At 33.5% G+C, this 15076-nt stretch overlaps 2 protein-coding genes across 3 annotated transcripts; one reads left to right on the forward strand and one right to left on the reverse strand.

The window, feature by feature from the left end:
- Positions 1–2319: 2319 nt before the first annotated feature.
- LOC125827580 (protein OSB1, mitochondrial-like) lies at positions 2320–5772 on the reverse strand. Its single transcript, XM_049506880.1, has 4 exons — positions 5388–5772; positions 5162–5300; positions 3622–3703; positions 2320–2877 (listed from the first exon to the last, which is right to left on the reverse strand). Exons 1-4 carry the CDS (start codon positions 5732–5734, stop codon positions 2651–2653), a joined length of 795 nt encoding a protein of 264 aa, XP_049362837.1. The 5' UTR covers positions 5735–5772; the 3' UTR covers positions 2320–2650.
- A 4329-nt stretch (positions 5773–10101) lies between these two features.
- On the forward strand, positions 10102–14981 carry LOC125827764 (mitogen-activated protein kinase kinase kinase 5-like). 2 transcript variants are annotated; one of them, XM_049507090.1, is made up of 11 exons: positions 10102–10586; positions 11354–11947; positions 12026–12113; positions 12624–12686; positions 12768–12931; positions 13131–13206; positions 13383–13442; positions 13551–13676; positions 13903–14124; positions 14253–14350; positions 14515–14981. In XM_049507090.1, the coding sequence occupies exons 1-11, from the start codon at positions 10150–10152 to the stop codon at positions 14744–14746; spliced, it is 2160 nt and encodes a 719-aa protein (XP_049363047.1). In that variant the 5' UTR covers positions 10102–10149; the 3' UTR covers positions 14747–14981. The 2 variants fall into 2 exon arrangements, 1 of the variants encoding a protein (XP_049363047.1); XR_007443012.1 differs by having other exon boundaries at positions 10116–10586; positions 13903–14131; positions 14515–14556.
- Positions 14982–15076: the final 95 nt, after the last annotated feature.

The following is a 15076-nucleotide window of genomic DNA, read 5'->3' on the forward strand; positions in this document are numbered from 1 at the left end:
GATTTGAAATTACGATTTATTAAAATTCACGTCAAAAAATGTACTTTTATCTATTAAATATTATAGCGAATAATAAAGCGACGTCACTAAACGTGACTTCTTGTCTCACCTTTATTTGAACTAACTAATTGTCAATCCACATCAAAAGGAAAACTAGGTTTACAAATGGTTGTAGTATAAAGATGAAACATGGAAGTAAAAGGTACGCAAATAAATTGATAATCTTTCATTGACATAGGCTACTAAATAAATTAGACTCCGGTTATTCATATGGATCAATCCGGATTAATATACTTTTCTAAATCATTGTATCGCTTTACAACATTATAAAAAAAAAAGAATAAACATCGATAATCTTTTTCCATCAAACCAAAAATTGAAACTCCTTCTTGTATCTCATTTAAGTGAAGTTCTTGGAAATAGATTCTTGCAGATGATATCTTTTAAAATTTAAAATGGTAATTGTTAGTAATTTATTTCTTTTTTAAGTATGGCTAGACATTTTCTTTTAATTTTTATTAGGATACTAAAATTAGAACAAAGGAAGTAGTTCATAATTAATTTAAGTGATTATTTTCTAATATTGGATGTGGTCCATAGGTACACCGACCCGGTCAACACGGCAATTAATGGGCCCATTTTACTGGAGGCTGCTAATACTGTTGCCCTGTCCCACAAGGACAATTGACTCACTAATTTGTTTAAGATGGCCAACGTGCACAAATATTCGATTTTGAGATTATCATTTAAATTATATTTATAGTACGTAATAATTTACAAGTTTATTTATTTTAAAATAATATTACGTGGAATCTGAAGTTAAACTTGATAAAGCTTAAGTTCCAGACAAAATGTTTGAAATTTAAAATGACTTGAAGTTTAGGCACATGTAGTCATTGTCTGAACTTTAGCATATGTGATTGTATTTAATCATTTTTGCTTGAAAGTTCATGAACCATTTTTGTTTGAGTTTCACTCCTATATAACTTTAGATATTGCGTCGGAAGTTAAGTTTGATAAACCTTAATTCAAATACCAGATGTTTGAAGTTGTACCAAAGTTGATAGTTGTGTAAAAAAACTAAAAAGAAATGATTGGTACAAGTTAAATTGTAGTGTTCAAAAATATCTAAATCTATACGTCCAAGATTTGCTTTGGGACCTAATTGATTCAAATTCGCATTGGAAGGTTCACTTTGAGGACAACCATTTCCTATCAAAGACGACTAGATATATTCACAATATTTGAATCTATATTCTCTGATTTAAGATGGAGGAATACTTATCACTCCACCACAAATTTTACGAGATGGAAGGAAACATTAATATGCACCATGGAATTGTAAGTACTAGATTATAGGTTAAATTCATCTTCCTAAGATTAAAAATCTACATAACTTTGTATTTGGTCGACAATATACATTCAATTATACAAAAAATAATTATATATTACTTTATGCGAGATAGAACATAAAATAAAATATCAAACTACATAATTACTCTTAAAATATGCGATATTTCATGTACTTTTACTCATCACATAATTAAAGGATATATATATATATATAATATTATAGACTATTGTAATAATTGTCATTTTAGACCAATGGATATATATATATATATATATATATATATATATAATATTATAGACTATAGTAATAATTGTCATTTTAGACCAATGGATAAATTAACTTATCGTATATTGGCATACCATGACTTTTCTTTCACTATATATTTGGACATATATTAGGGACTTAAAAAGTTCAAATTGGATACGAAAGTCTATAAAAGTCATCCTAATAAAGACTCAAAATGGTAGGTTCATTATTTTGTATTCCACTGATGAAGTGAAAAATTGTACTATAGGAGATAAGAAATGATTTTCCCCACCAAATACATCAATTATTTACGCACATAAATCTTTGCATCGAAAAATTTCACGATATATTTTGAATTCTCCTAATAAAAATCTTGATTTTTTATGATAAATTTAACCCGACTTATTTCGTAGTCAACACTAAAAAATTTTCTAACTCACTTCAATTATCTGATTATAGTGTTTTACAAGTGTATTAACACTTAAATCCTTCTGGAAGACTAAATAAAAAATATCTATACCTCAAAATATCCCATATATAAATAGGGAAATGCTTAAATTTGCCATGTATTACTAGGCATACAAGAAATACTTTGTCTCGTATTTGCCCTTATTTTTATTAACTTAACTATAAGCTCCCACGTAAAATAATGACGAAGGAACTGATCGTCGATATGAACTCGATAAGCATAGTGTTCATGAGAACGAACCAGCATACGTTGGTAACATGGAAACGGTCAAGAAATTTCATAATACAAGTATTACAAGAAGCTTATGTACAAGACATATTTTTCAAGAAGCAGCACTAAACAACTAGTACTACTGCTAAGATTACATAACTTGTGACATAAACAAACAGTGGCTTTCTTCTCATTTATAATGGGGATAGATCCTGTTCTATTTACCAAAGCAAGTTGTATTATACGAAGTATGCACATAGCCAACAGTACCTTTGATGTTTGTGAAGACCCATGGAACTTCTCTTCGACCAGGTTTCAACATTGCTCTGGGCCCTTCAAAAGGACATGTCTTTGATGGAGCTTAATTGTTCTTAGAAACTTTCGTAAGAAAATCTTGAATCTAGGATATCCAACTGTCTTTTTATCCATGGTGGATCATCTGTCCTGAGCCAGAGAACTTCACCAGTATCTCTGTTCTTAAAGTCTGGGTATTTAGGATTGATTTTACTCTTCCTGAAGTCCATCCATTCAAAAGGGCTAGCTAAGAAAATTTGCCACAATTGGATCCGGTTCCTGTAGTTCTCCAATTCATCTTCACCTGAGAAAGCCAGAAATGAGTTAACGAGTTCGAAGAAGCATATATATGTAGGATCAACAAATTTCAATACCCAACATGCACAGTCCTGCACCATCAATCACTCTAAAGCTTGATTGATTGGATTACTGGGCAACCAAGCATTTTGGTTTAGTGCTAAAAAAAGTGTCAAATGATTCAAAACATCATCCAAAGCAGCAAATTGTTGGAGGATTTTCCGAGCAAGTTCATAATTCAGTTCATGTCTCAATATCCCATTAGTTCCAATAATCAACCAAATGTAATGGTCATAGGGGGCAAGAGAACTATAAAAAACAGGATCACCAAAACCTGGATTATGTGAGCATTTTATAAAGTCTCTTTAGTTGTTTATTCTTTCTGTTGTCAGGACAGAAATTCCCACCCCATCCATTTTAACTCGAAGAATTGAAAGGTGGAAGTGACAACGAGTATCTCACAATAAGGTGTATTTTCCTATACTAAGTAAAATCATACTTTTAGATTTTAAAATTAGGCTATAGTGAATGTGTCAAAAGTTAATATTTGATTTATATTACTTCTGAAGCTTCGTTTTAGAAATTTAGAAGTTATCCTCCTACTGTCTGCTACTTTTCAATTATTCAGACATGCTGCATGTACAATGCTCTATTTAGGCCCATTGCACTCCGATATAGAAAATGTCTGCCAATTGGTTACAATCTATGAACATCATAACTAATAAAAAATGCTAGGAAAGGCCACATGTACCTCTTGATTCTTTCTTCTGAAATTCTGGGGTTGCTAAGGCTTGAACATCTGGAGTCACGAAATTTATTTCCTTCACATCTACCTTCACAAAAGAATCAGTACATGAAAACATGAAATGAAAACATTTTTGTGCAGCACAAGCTACATAAAAATATGGAAAAAGAAAAAGCATTTTGTTCAGCACAGGATCTCAAATTTACAAAAACACATCTAATGCGGGATCATGTTTTCTTGAGGGTATTTCTTGTTTCCATCCTTTTTGTTCTTTGAAGATCCAGGAGAAAATTTAACTGTTAAAGAATAGGTGCACTTATGTCACAACTTCCTCTATTAGCCATTGTCTTTTAAGAGATATTCAAAGCTGATCATATCCCCCCACCCACCCGGAAAAAAAAGGCAACTCATATAGGAAATCTAAACACCAAATGGCAGATGCAATTCTAATTAATCACTTCTCTGAAAGATAAAATTGTGTGCTATGTCAAAGAGAATAAATGGAACGTTATAAGAAGACAACTGGGTTTCTCTTAATGAGTTGGCTATGCTGCAATAATACCATCACTCTCGTTATCATAGAATGTCACAATGCTACTAAATAGCAAAATAGATCGAGTTTGAAAGAGAATTGCATCTGAAGATGAATTCTTACAGAAATCTAAAACACTAATAAGCCAAAAGGCAGATAATGATAATCTCATGAGGAGTAAATAGACTATGTGCACTTTTCTGTATCATTTTATCCTCGCCTCGGTGTCCCAACCAAAAAGGTCACTTAGTTCGTTAAACAAAAGAAAGGTACTTGCAACTTTGTATCCAAGTACTTCCTATACTCTTGTCCTCCTTATTGCAATTCAGTCGAGCTTTTTCACAAATAACTGAAAGTTGTCATAGTCCTAGATCATAACACAATGGGCAGTCCTACGCTTGCTGGATAACCAACATGCCCAGGCCATTACTAACAATCCAAATTTCTCAACACAACACTAACGTATACTATATCTACCGAATCCAAATTACAACTGAGAATTGGAGCAATGAGGTAATATTGAACAATACTAATGAGCATAACATGGAAAAAGGTAACCAAAAGGAGATGAGATATTAGAACATAGAAGGGAGATGAGGGGATAACAGACTGAGCCAAAGCTTCAACATAATAGGCATAGAACTCTTCTTTCTAACACAATCCTTTTTAACCAATTGCTATTTAGGCCTGGATCCCAAATAAAACTCTCCAACATTTTACTTGGCCCAATAATACCAACTGAATCCGTCTCCTTCACCAATTCTAGCCCATAGGCCCTTACGAAAAATCAGCCACGTTAACAACAATCATTGCATGTTGTGGACAAAATACAAGGTAGGGAATCGAACCCTCAACAACAAGGCGAAAGTTTAGATAAACAAACAACTGAGCTACTAAGATTCCCTACATCATAGTTAACCTATAACAAATACTAGACAAATTTGTATCAACGCTGTTAACCTATATCAAAGCTGAAATTTTTATCCAATTTTCACCATTTTTCTGGTTACAAACCTGGTATCTCATCTTATGTTTACCATTCTCATCAGTCTTGATGTATGATCCCAAATGACCCCAAACGTATACCAAGTCATTCGATTTCAAATGCTCCATTGACACTTCCGCCATTTCATCCCACATCTTCAACATAACTCTGCAGAGTGTTAAAATTTCTCAGACGATCACTCGATTAATAGTTATAGTAATTAATTTGCAAATAGTAGTTAAATTAGAGTCTCACTTAAAAGACGAACGGGATTGAGAAGAACCGGAGACACTGAGTAAAGTATGAACCCCAAAAGAGCCGTTTTTAGTGTTAACTCTTTTGAATGGGTAATCAATTTTTCCTATGAGACTGACGGAGTTATGGAGAAGCTGGTGTTGTTTTATGGTTGACGGGCGTTGGAATTTGAGGGTATGCTGATACACTGCACTTTCTTCGCCTTCACTATCGTCGCAGTAGAAATCCCCCGGCCGGTGAATATCCGCTGCCGCCGCCGCTGAGGAGAAGTTCTGGTGTCGGAGAACTTGGGCGGCGGTTGAAGCTGCCCGTTTGAATACGGCGGAGGAACGGGCGGCTGCTGCCATGGAAATGTGGCAGCTTATTTTTTTTCGGCGGGTGTTTTGTCTCTTACAATCGCTAATTAATCACATGTTTAATTAACTAACTAAAAAGGAAAAGCTAATCAATCGGGTCGGTGCCCCGATGGATCGGCACCACTGCTGATCTCGCGGGCCAAAAATTGAGTCCGGCCCAACTCTCTTAACATCTCCAACCCAACCCAACCCAACCCAACCCAACCCAGGTTTCTACCTTCTAATTCGGATTGGTTTTTTCATGGAAAAACTACATAATTAGACATACTTCACTTTATATTATTATTATCTATACTTTCAATATATTACGCATCTTACCACTAATTAAGAGTTTTCTACCATTTATTAAAGAAGATACACTTAGATACATGTATTATTGCTACTAGAGAGAGAGGCGAGCGAAATTTGTTATGTATCCTAGATACATGTGAATCACACCGGATAGGAGAGTGTATTTAGTGTGATTCGTGTCTATCTAGTAGCTGGACGTACTAAAATTTGATATGATATGTAATATTACAAACTAGAGTGTATCTAGTAATTAACTCCTACATTAGTAAGATTTACATAAGTTTCCTTTTTTTATCAAGCTAGTTTTGCCCAACTTGACCTTTTCTGACACCCAAAATAATGGATTATTTGCACAAATCAACACTAGATAACTTCAAATTTGATATTTAGCCGATTAAAGCTAGTCATCAGATGTTAGATTAATTCAAACCTTTAAAAATTAATAAATCACTTTTATCTTTTATACAAACAAACTCAATGAAACAAATAATGGTATTCTTCACGTTTCTTTAACTAAAACCAATGAAGAAGAAACTCCTGGCTAAATGTACACACTTTCACAACTTTTCTTAAGAGGTCAAAAATTAAATATGAGTCCTTTAATAATTGGTGAAAAAAAATTAGAACTTAAAACTTTTTTTATATTGACAATATAAAAGAATTTCAATGATCAATCTAATTTGACTAGTTCAACTTACTTACATCAAATATGCATGATCTCTTATATGTTTCAAATTCTTAGTCAGTATGCTAATTAAAATAGAGTATAGCTAAACATGATTATAGTTGCTAATTACTACTGTTGTTTTTTAGCTAATTGTATAGCTTACTTCATATTTTAATTTTTTTAAAGAACTATTTAACCTATGCGCAAAGTGCAAACATAAGAGCTTTTTTTTTTGTCATTTTTTCCTCAATGGTCAAAACATCATATGTTTCACCAATTACAAGTTCACAAGTTACACTTGTAATATACTCTAATATACTTTTTAGGAAAATTTATGGCATTCCAAATAAATAAGAGAATCTTTTCTTCTTCTCTTTTTTTTTCCCCACAAAAAACATCCTTTGTTAGTCATGATTCACAAGGTATGAAATATTGAATTTTGATGGAGTATGAACATAAAGAAAAGAAGAAGAGAGGATCAAAAATAGTATTTGGTTGTTACACATATTTCAAAGTATATATATTCCAAATAATATTTCACATTACTAGAGGACTTAAGATCCGTAAGTCACTACGACTTGAACTAAAGAAAAAAATAGCTTTTTAGATATTTTACATGTAAAAATAAAAAATAATAAGTAATTGTTAATGACCTAAAAAATCAACTCTACCCCTTATTATAGCACGTCATTGCTATATCTTTAAAATTAGTATATCGACTTTGTTGTATTATTGTGTTCTTATAGACAACTTGATTTGATTATATAAAAAAAAACTCGCACAATGTGAAATAAATCATATTTCCAACACAAGTACTAATATATATTATAAGATCACTGAATAAGAGTTATAACTTAGAATCTGAGCAACAAAGGTAATAGCAACATTAGCTAAGGAGATAATACAGAGTAAAAAGGTAATCAGAAGGGGATGAGATACTAAAACCGAAATGGAAATGAGAGAAGCTTTGACATAATTTTCAGAACCGTTCTTCTAACTCCTAATCCTTTTTAACAAGATGTAAATGAGTCTGAATCCCAAATAAAACTCTCTAATAGCCCGTAGGCTCTTACGGGGTCAATTTGGTTCACAACACAATATCTATGTAAAAAGAAATTGATGTCAAACAATGTAATATTTTCCTTAATATCCATGTATTTTACCTCGTATAATATGTTTCTTACTATTCATTCCAGATCAACAATTATTTCCTTTTGTGTTAATTTATAGTATGTATTATTATATTTAAAATTATAAAATTGAAAATCGTTCTTAATTTTCTTTAATTTTGTCATTGGTTCCTCTCACCCAACAAATATGGCTTCAATGTCACTACGTATAGGAAAAACTATACGATTAGACATACTAATTTAACTGAAAACAAAATAAAAGTATATAGGTTGAAATTTTTTTTCATGTTCATATACTAAAAAAATAATATATCTCAATCAAAATTCATATAATTTGAACATGAAAATACGAAATATAAATTGAGACAAATAATATACGTGTCAATTGTTATCACTTATCACAAAAATGGAACGTGAGTTGACTGGGTCGGCAGCGGCAGGGCTAGCAAGGAGTGTTGAAGTGTCAAAGTGGCAGTGACTCTCAGCTTTCATTTCTTTCTATTCTACACTATATAATAAATATAAATAACGCGTTCCAATTAATGTTTTTTTAATGCACTAATTCACTTGTCAATATCAATGAAATTGTATTTGATTATACTTTTCGGAAAAAAAAAAGGAAAGAGAGCACTTCGTTAAGAATTTACACAAATAGAAGTAAAAAATAATCATTTTAAGCTAATGATCTATTAAAAACCGTCTATCTTTTTCAATCCCTATTTGTGGGATCACACATGCATGATGGATTGTTGTTGTTGTTGTAAGTGCTGGAGTTTGAAACTTTTCCAAGTTTAGAATCTAAACTCCAAATTGGATTTAAAAATATTATAACTAAACACTAACTTAAACTTACTCCAAAAAAAGTCAATAGTTCTCATGACCAAACAACTTCTTAAATTTAATTTAGGGCAAAACTAAGTAGGAGCAAGGGGGTTTATCAACTTTTTCCGACAGAAAATTATACTGTATATTTAAAATGATCTTTTATATATATATATAAATATATATATATTGAGTTTATTTAGTTTTTTTTGTATTCTTTATTTTTTTCATATTTTCAATTTCCTAGTTAAAATTTAAATTTTTTCATTAAATTTAATCAAAGCTCTATATAAAAAGCGCTCTCTCTCTCTATATATATATGAGTTTATTTAGTTTTTTTTTGTTTTGTTTTTTTCATATTTTCAATTTCCTAGTTAAAGTTTAAATTTTTTCATTAAATTTAATCAAAGCTCTAATATAAATACGAAAGAATAGGGCTGTTCCCAGGGAGCAAAGCAAACACCAACATGTTTTTTTCAGCGTACTTTTAGAGTTTCTCAATTTTAATTAACACGCTCCTCGTTTTTTCTTTTGTCAAGGGTCAACCTTGACCTCGTAATACCATGGAAAATCCTTTCATATACTTACACACCTATACTCACAAAATATTTACTATCCCTTTATTCCCGATAAAATAAGAGATAAGTATTAAAAATATTTTTATAAATTTATTAGTTTCATTTTTAAATTATTGACAATCTTATAAAATAGTTTTTTACTTGGCAATTGTACTTAAATACACTATGATCTTACAATATGATGAAATACATCCCTAAATTCTCACCAAATTTAGGGTGTTTTCAACACTTCTCTCAATTTTTTTTAAGAGTGTCATATTTCTACGAAAATTTGAGATAACTTGTTATGTCATATAGCAGATCAGGGTATATCTAAGTTTAATTAGATATACCCTTTTTACTTGACTAATTGAACTTAAATACGCCCCCGATCTTGCAACATAAGAGAAATACACTTTTAAATTCTCGCCAAATTTAGAGATGTTTTCAATACTTTTCACAATTTTTTTAACTGAAGGTCTGATACTCCTACAAGAGTTTGAAATCACGTGCTATGTCATGTGGCAGATCAGGGTATATCTAAGTTTATTAGTCAAGTAAAGAGCATTTTTAAGATTGTTATTAGTTTGAGAATGGAACTAATATTTTACACCAAGTTCAAAGTATTTTCAATATTTCTCTTTTAAAATAATTTACATACACATAATATAAATAACTTATTTTAAATTATAAATTTTAAGTTCAATTATATCATAAATTGAAACGATTACTACAGGTAATTTTGACTTTACAGAAATACAAGAAATCGTGTTTCTGACTTGTAACAACAAATTATAACCATCCTTCTTTTTCACTTAAGAAACATTCAAACATTGACAAAAAAGTTCTCTTTCAATGCATTGCTTCATTAAAATCCCATTCCTCATTTCTGGGTAGTCTCATTTTTTTTTTTCTCTCTGTATTTGTTTGCCATGAAAAATGCCGTCTTTATGGAAAGCATTTTCACTATCTTCAAGTTCTCAACACTCTTCTTCTTCTTCTACTACTGCTAGTACTACTTCTTCTCCGGCCTATTCACCGAATACCCGGCGGATTTACGGCGGCGGAAGGAAGCTTACTAGGCAGAGGAAGTTGAGACATGTTAGTGATGAGGATATTGGTTTGCGGAGACCTAATATTCAGGCACTGATTATTGATGAACGTTCAAAGTCTTTGCCGGGTTCTCCTGATTCTTACGCTGATTTCGGGTCGGGTTCTAGGTCGTCTCACCACCACCTCCGTCACTGTTCTAACTCCTCTGCTGTGCCACTGCCGTTGCCGCTCCCTGAGCTCAATTCTCTGCCTAAACAGAACTCGGTTGACTCTAATTTGCCGGGTAGAGTTGACAGGGAGCTTTTAAGTCCTCCTCTTGCCAGGTTAGTCTTGAAAATTGAACCCATTGTTCAGAATTTATACTCAATTTCAAATTTTAGTCCTACTTTTCGTTTTAGTCTGTTTCGAAATGAATGAGTCTTTCCATTTTTGGCAACCCTTTGATTGTAACTTTCCACCTTACATATTTAAGAGATTAAATGATATTTTGATATATTTTATGTATTTAGTTTAAGACCACGAGATTCAAAAGCGGTTTTTACTTTGTTAAACTTCGTGTCAAGTCATAACCAGTCAAACAAATTGACATGCTGGGTATGTTTATCAAACTTTTGAGTTTTTTCTTACATGTATGTTTTACGCTTTAAGTAAAAAAATGCTACCTTTCTGAGTGAAGTATTGTTTAGCCGATTCGTACTGGTTTGGGATTGAGGGGTAGTTATTTTCGGTTTGATGATGAAAGCTTTTCGCCATAGGTTACTCTGTATGTAAAGGGATTTAGTAGTAGTAGGTAGTTGGTTCGAATTTGAAGTAGTTTTTGGGGTGGATTGATTGCAGTAACACTTTATAGGTCATTACCATAAAAGAACTATTTTTTCCTTTTTTGGGTTGTGGATTAACTGCAGTAACCTTTATAAGGTTCACCATAAAGGTAGGTTTGGAATTGTGAAAGAGCATGTGGTTTGTAGTTGTTTCAAATGATGATTTGTAGTGTGCTACTTTGTTTTTGGGGGAAAATGTTCGATTAGCTATGATGATTTTGTAAGAACAAAAACCGAACGCGGAAATGTTAACCTGTTGCGAGTTGCAGGGAAACTTTTGGTCGAACTCCAGCTGAGGTGAAAAGTTCTCAGCATCCAAGATCATCTACTCCAACTTATCGGCGTAGGGGGTTCGCTCAGGATCTGAATGCTGAGGGCGTTGAATTCAGGTTGAATGTTCCTGTTAGAAGTGCCCCGAGTAGTGGTTTTACAAGCCCCGTCCGAAGCCCAAAAAGGTTTAGTACACAGGACCTTTTTCATCATCCCTTGCATCAGGCCTCATCATCACCTTCAGAGGCTTACTCTTTCCAACTTTCACCCACAAGGGTTATAAATAGCGCTGATCATTCTCCACTGAGTAGCCCAATTTTACCAAGTTCAGCTAACAGAATCAGGAACAGCAGAAGTGGTGCTGTGCATTCACATCATAAATCTCTTCCGGAAAGTTCTCTAGGTTGGAATGAAGCTAACAACAACAATGTGCATCCACTACCCCTTCCACCAGGAGTTCCACGACAACCAGAATCATGTACCATACACAGCAATATGGATAAACCATGTGTATCACCAGCAAAGGGTCAATGGCTAAAGGGGAAGCTTTTAGGTCGTGGTACATTTGGAAGTGTATATGAAGCTACTAACTGGTAAGGGATAGAGCTTGCTTAGTAAGTAACTCGGTAGGAATGTAACATTTGCTTCTTTTGTTTTTCTTCCTTTTACAGTGAAACCGGTGCTTTATGTGCAATGAAAGAGGTTGATCTTACTCCTGATGATCCTAAATCTGCTGAATGTATAAAGCAGTTAGAACAGGTGACATCCTCATGTCTTCTTAGGCTACATAATCAAAATTTGTATATAAACTGCAATTGTATGAGATACACGGTGAGAGAAAACATATTTAAAGGCTAAATCTTTGTTAAGTGAAGTGAACTTTAAAACAAGTACTTACTAAGCATGTTATATAATATGTCCTGGTTGTCTAACTTGCATTAGCAAATTAGTCAACTTAAGGTTATGTCCAACTTTGAGCTAACTATCATGTGCCCGAAGATGCAAAAATCAATATCGTATCCATGGAGCTAATTTTATTGATCATATTCTTTGACTTCATAAGCCTCCTTCACGTTTTGCATCATTGAGAAAATATTTTCGGAATGTTGGTAACTGACTTGGGAAAAAAGTTTGAGGGCTTCATATTGTGGAGTTTTTTATTCTACTTGCTTATACATAGTTTGTGATGGATTGCAAAGACTATGACATGTTTTTCACTTGTTTATGCTATTCTAAATCGATTCAGTTTCTTCCTTACTTCTGTTGTAGGAAATAAGAGTTCTCCAGCAGTTAAAGCACCAAAATATTGTTCAATATTATGGCAGTGAAATAGTAAGAACATTTATCTTTCTCTTGCCATGTTCAGGTATTTCTTTAGAATATTGAAAGATAAATGTTGTTGTTGTTGTTCAGATGGAAGACCGCTTTTGCATATATTTGGAATATGTGCACCCCGGTTCAATTAATAAGTATGTTCGGGAACATTGCGGAGCTATGACAGAGTCAATAGTTCGAAACTTTACTAGGCATATTGTATCAGGGTTGGCTTACTTGCATAGCACTAAGACAATACACAGGTAGATACTGGGTTACATCGATGTGGTATATGTCACTTGATTTAAAGATTCATTAACGGAACACTAAAGCGTCTGTGTTGCAATTCCTTGTTATAAGCAAGGAAGAAACTATTTTCTTTTACCATTTTTTTTTTTTAAAACTTTTCGTTGACAGTGATGCTCAGTCTAATGGTTGGTTTCAATGATTTTTTCTGAGTAGGGACATTAAGGGAGCAAATTTGCTTGTAGATGCATCTGGTGTTGTCAAGCTTGCAGATTTTGGGTTAGCAAAACATGTAAGCTTTCAGAACTCTAATGCCAAACTGAAAATGCGACTTTCTATGTTCGTTCTAATTTAGTATTTTTCTTGTAAACCCTGATCTGTGGTGAAAATGAATGAGCTTGATCTTTCATTGATTATTTTTCATGCATATCTTACCGCTGTAATTTATAACGTTTCTCTTTTTCCCAGCTTTCAAGCTGTGCAACTGATCTTTCTCTGAAAGGGAGCCCTCACTGGATGGCTCCAGAGGTGGGCATTGTTAAGCTATTTCGCGGCTACTGCCTCTGCCTGGCTTCAGTTTTCTTTCCCCTTTATTAATTGGCTTGCACTTATGTCTGGACTTAACTTTATATGCAGGTAATGCAGGCTGTGTTGCGCAAAGATGCCAATCCAGAGCTTGCCTTAGCTGTTGATATATGGAGCCTGGGTTGTACTGTTATTGAGATGTTTACTGGACAGCCCCCTTGGGGAGAACTTAGTTGGGTAAGTGTTTAAAGCATCTCATTTTGAGAACAATGTAATCGCATTACAAGCTTAAATATATTTGTGAGCTTTTAGGTTGTCAATATAGCATCATAGCTTGTTAATATACGAGCAAGGCTGACTGATTGGCTTAATCTCAATAAAGCTAGAGCTATGTTCTTACTTTTCAGGCTTTCGTGAATTGGTTTCTGTAAGTGTCTTAATGTTCATGCTTTGGCTTTATTAGGTGCAAGCAATGTTCGGTGTCTTGAACAAATCACCACCGATACCAGAAAAATTATCTCCAGAAGGAAAAGATTTCCTTCAGTGCTGCTTTCGGAGGAAACCTGCAGATAGGCTATCAGCTATGATGCTACTTGAACATGCTTTTTTACGTAGTACTAGTTCCCTTGAGCATAGTATCAATGTTGCTGGTTGCCCAGAGGATTCTCCGGGGAAGAAATTCCATGTGAGTGGTACATGCTGCTAGCTTGCTACTGACGTGACATTAAGGGTTAACGTCACTGTATTATTTGTGAGATTCTCTAAAAAAAAAAAATCCAAATGATTTTAAACTCTGAATTCATTACATTTCAGGATACCCTGAGTCCTAAGAACCCAATCAACCATAAAAAGGAACAAAAACCACTGTTACCAGGAACATCTGGCAGGCATGCAAAATCACCATGTAGCAGGTAATAACTGTCTTGTGTTTGTCATGTTATATACCAAACACTTTATTCTGTGAGATTATTTTTTTCGCGTATTAGTATCTACAATTGCAGCTAGATACTATATCTTGTGTTGTGCCATTGACTATCACGTCCATCTTATGCAAGTTAAACTGTGTCTCTTCCAGTGAAACTTGCCGGCAAACTCAACCTGAAACCTGTGAATATGGAGCAGCTTCTCACCATTCTCCACGTTCTGCACTTGAAGTCTTTCCCTGTATTTCTTCAATGGAGCTGAACTCGAGTTCACGTGCAGCCAGCCAATCAAGCGTCCCTAGTAGCTTTCGCCTGGGACCTGAAAACAGAAGTCCTTATAGAATCATAGGAAAGGAAATTCCAAACCTCTGTATAAGATCATAAATGAATGGAGAGGGGGAAAACTCATGTACAGATCAGGAGAATTAGATACAGAGAACTTCAGTTGGATGATTAGTCAAAATGTTGCCATATGTGGGAGAGATCTCAATTCCCGTATGCATCCACATCTTCTGTGTAGTATTGATGTTTGTATTTGAAGGCAAACATATCTTTGTAACATATTCATGAAGAACTGAAGATGATTCTGGAGTTAATAGTGTATTTTAGATTGAAAACATGATTTAGTGTACACAATTAAATGATTTATGCTAAATTCAATATGAGTATCTTTTTCCCTCATTTTTACAACCAAACAATGTACACAATTATGCT

This window comes from Solanum verrucosum, unplaced genomic scaffold, assembly GCF_900185275.1.
Source record: "Solanum verrucosum unplaced genomic scaffold, falcon-dt-bn FXZP01000064.1, whole genome shotgun sequence".
NCBI classification, from domain to species: domain Eukaryota; kingdom Viridiplantae; phylum Streptophyta; class Magnoliopsida; order Solanales; family Solanaceae; genus Solanum; species Solanum verrucosum.

Excerpts from the sequence above, each read along its gene's own strand:
- LOC125827764 (XM_049507090.1), top strand. The coding sequence starts at position 10,150 with ATGCCGTCTTTATGGAAAGCATTTTCACTATCTTCAAGTTCTCAACAC. Across the intron at positions 11,948-12,025 it reads GTATATGAAGCTACTAACTG|TGAAACCGGTGCTTTATGTG; the intron begins GTAAGGGATAGA and ends TTCCTTTTACAG. Across the intron at positions 14,351-14,514 it reads GCAAAATCACCATGTAGCAG|TGAAACTTGCCGGCAAACTC; the intron begins GTAATAACTGTC and ends TGTCTCTTCCAG.
- LOC125827580 (XM_049506880.1), bottom strand. The coding sequence starts at position 5,734 with ATGGCAGCAGCCGCCCGTTCCTCCGCCGTATTCAAACGGGCAGCTTCA. Across the intron at positions 5,301-5,387 it reads CAATCCCGTTCGTCTTTTAA|AGTTATGTTGAAGATGTGGG; the intron begins GTGAGACTCTAA and ends AACACTCTGCAG. Across the intron at positions 2,878-3,621 it reads TCAGAAGAAAGAATCAAGAG|GTGAAGATGAATTGGAGAAC; the intron begins GTACATGTGGCC and ends TGGCTTTCTCAG.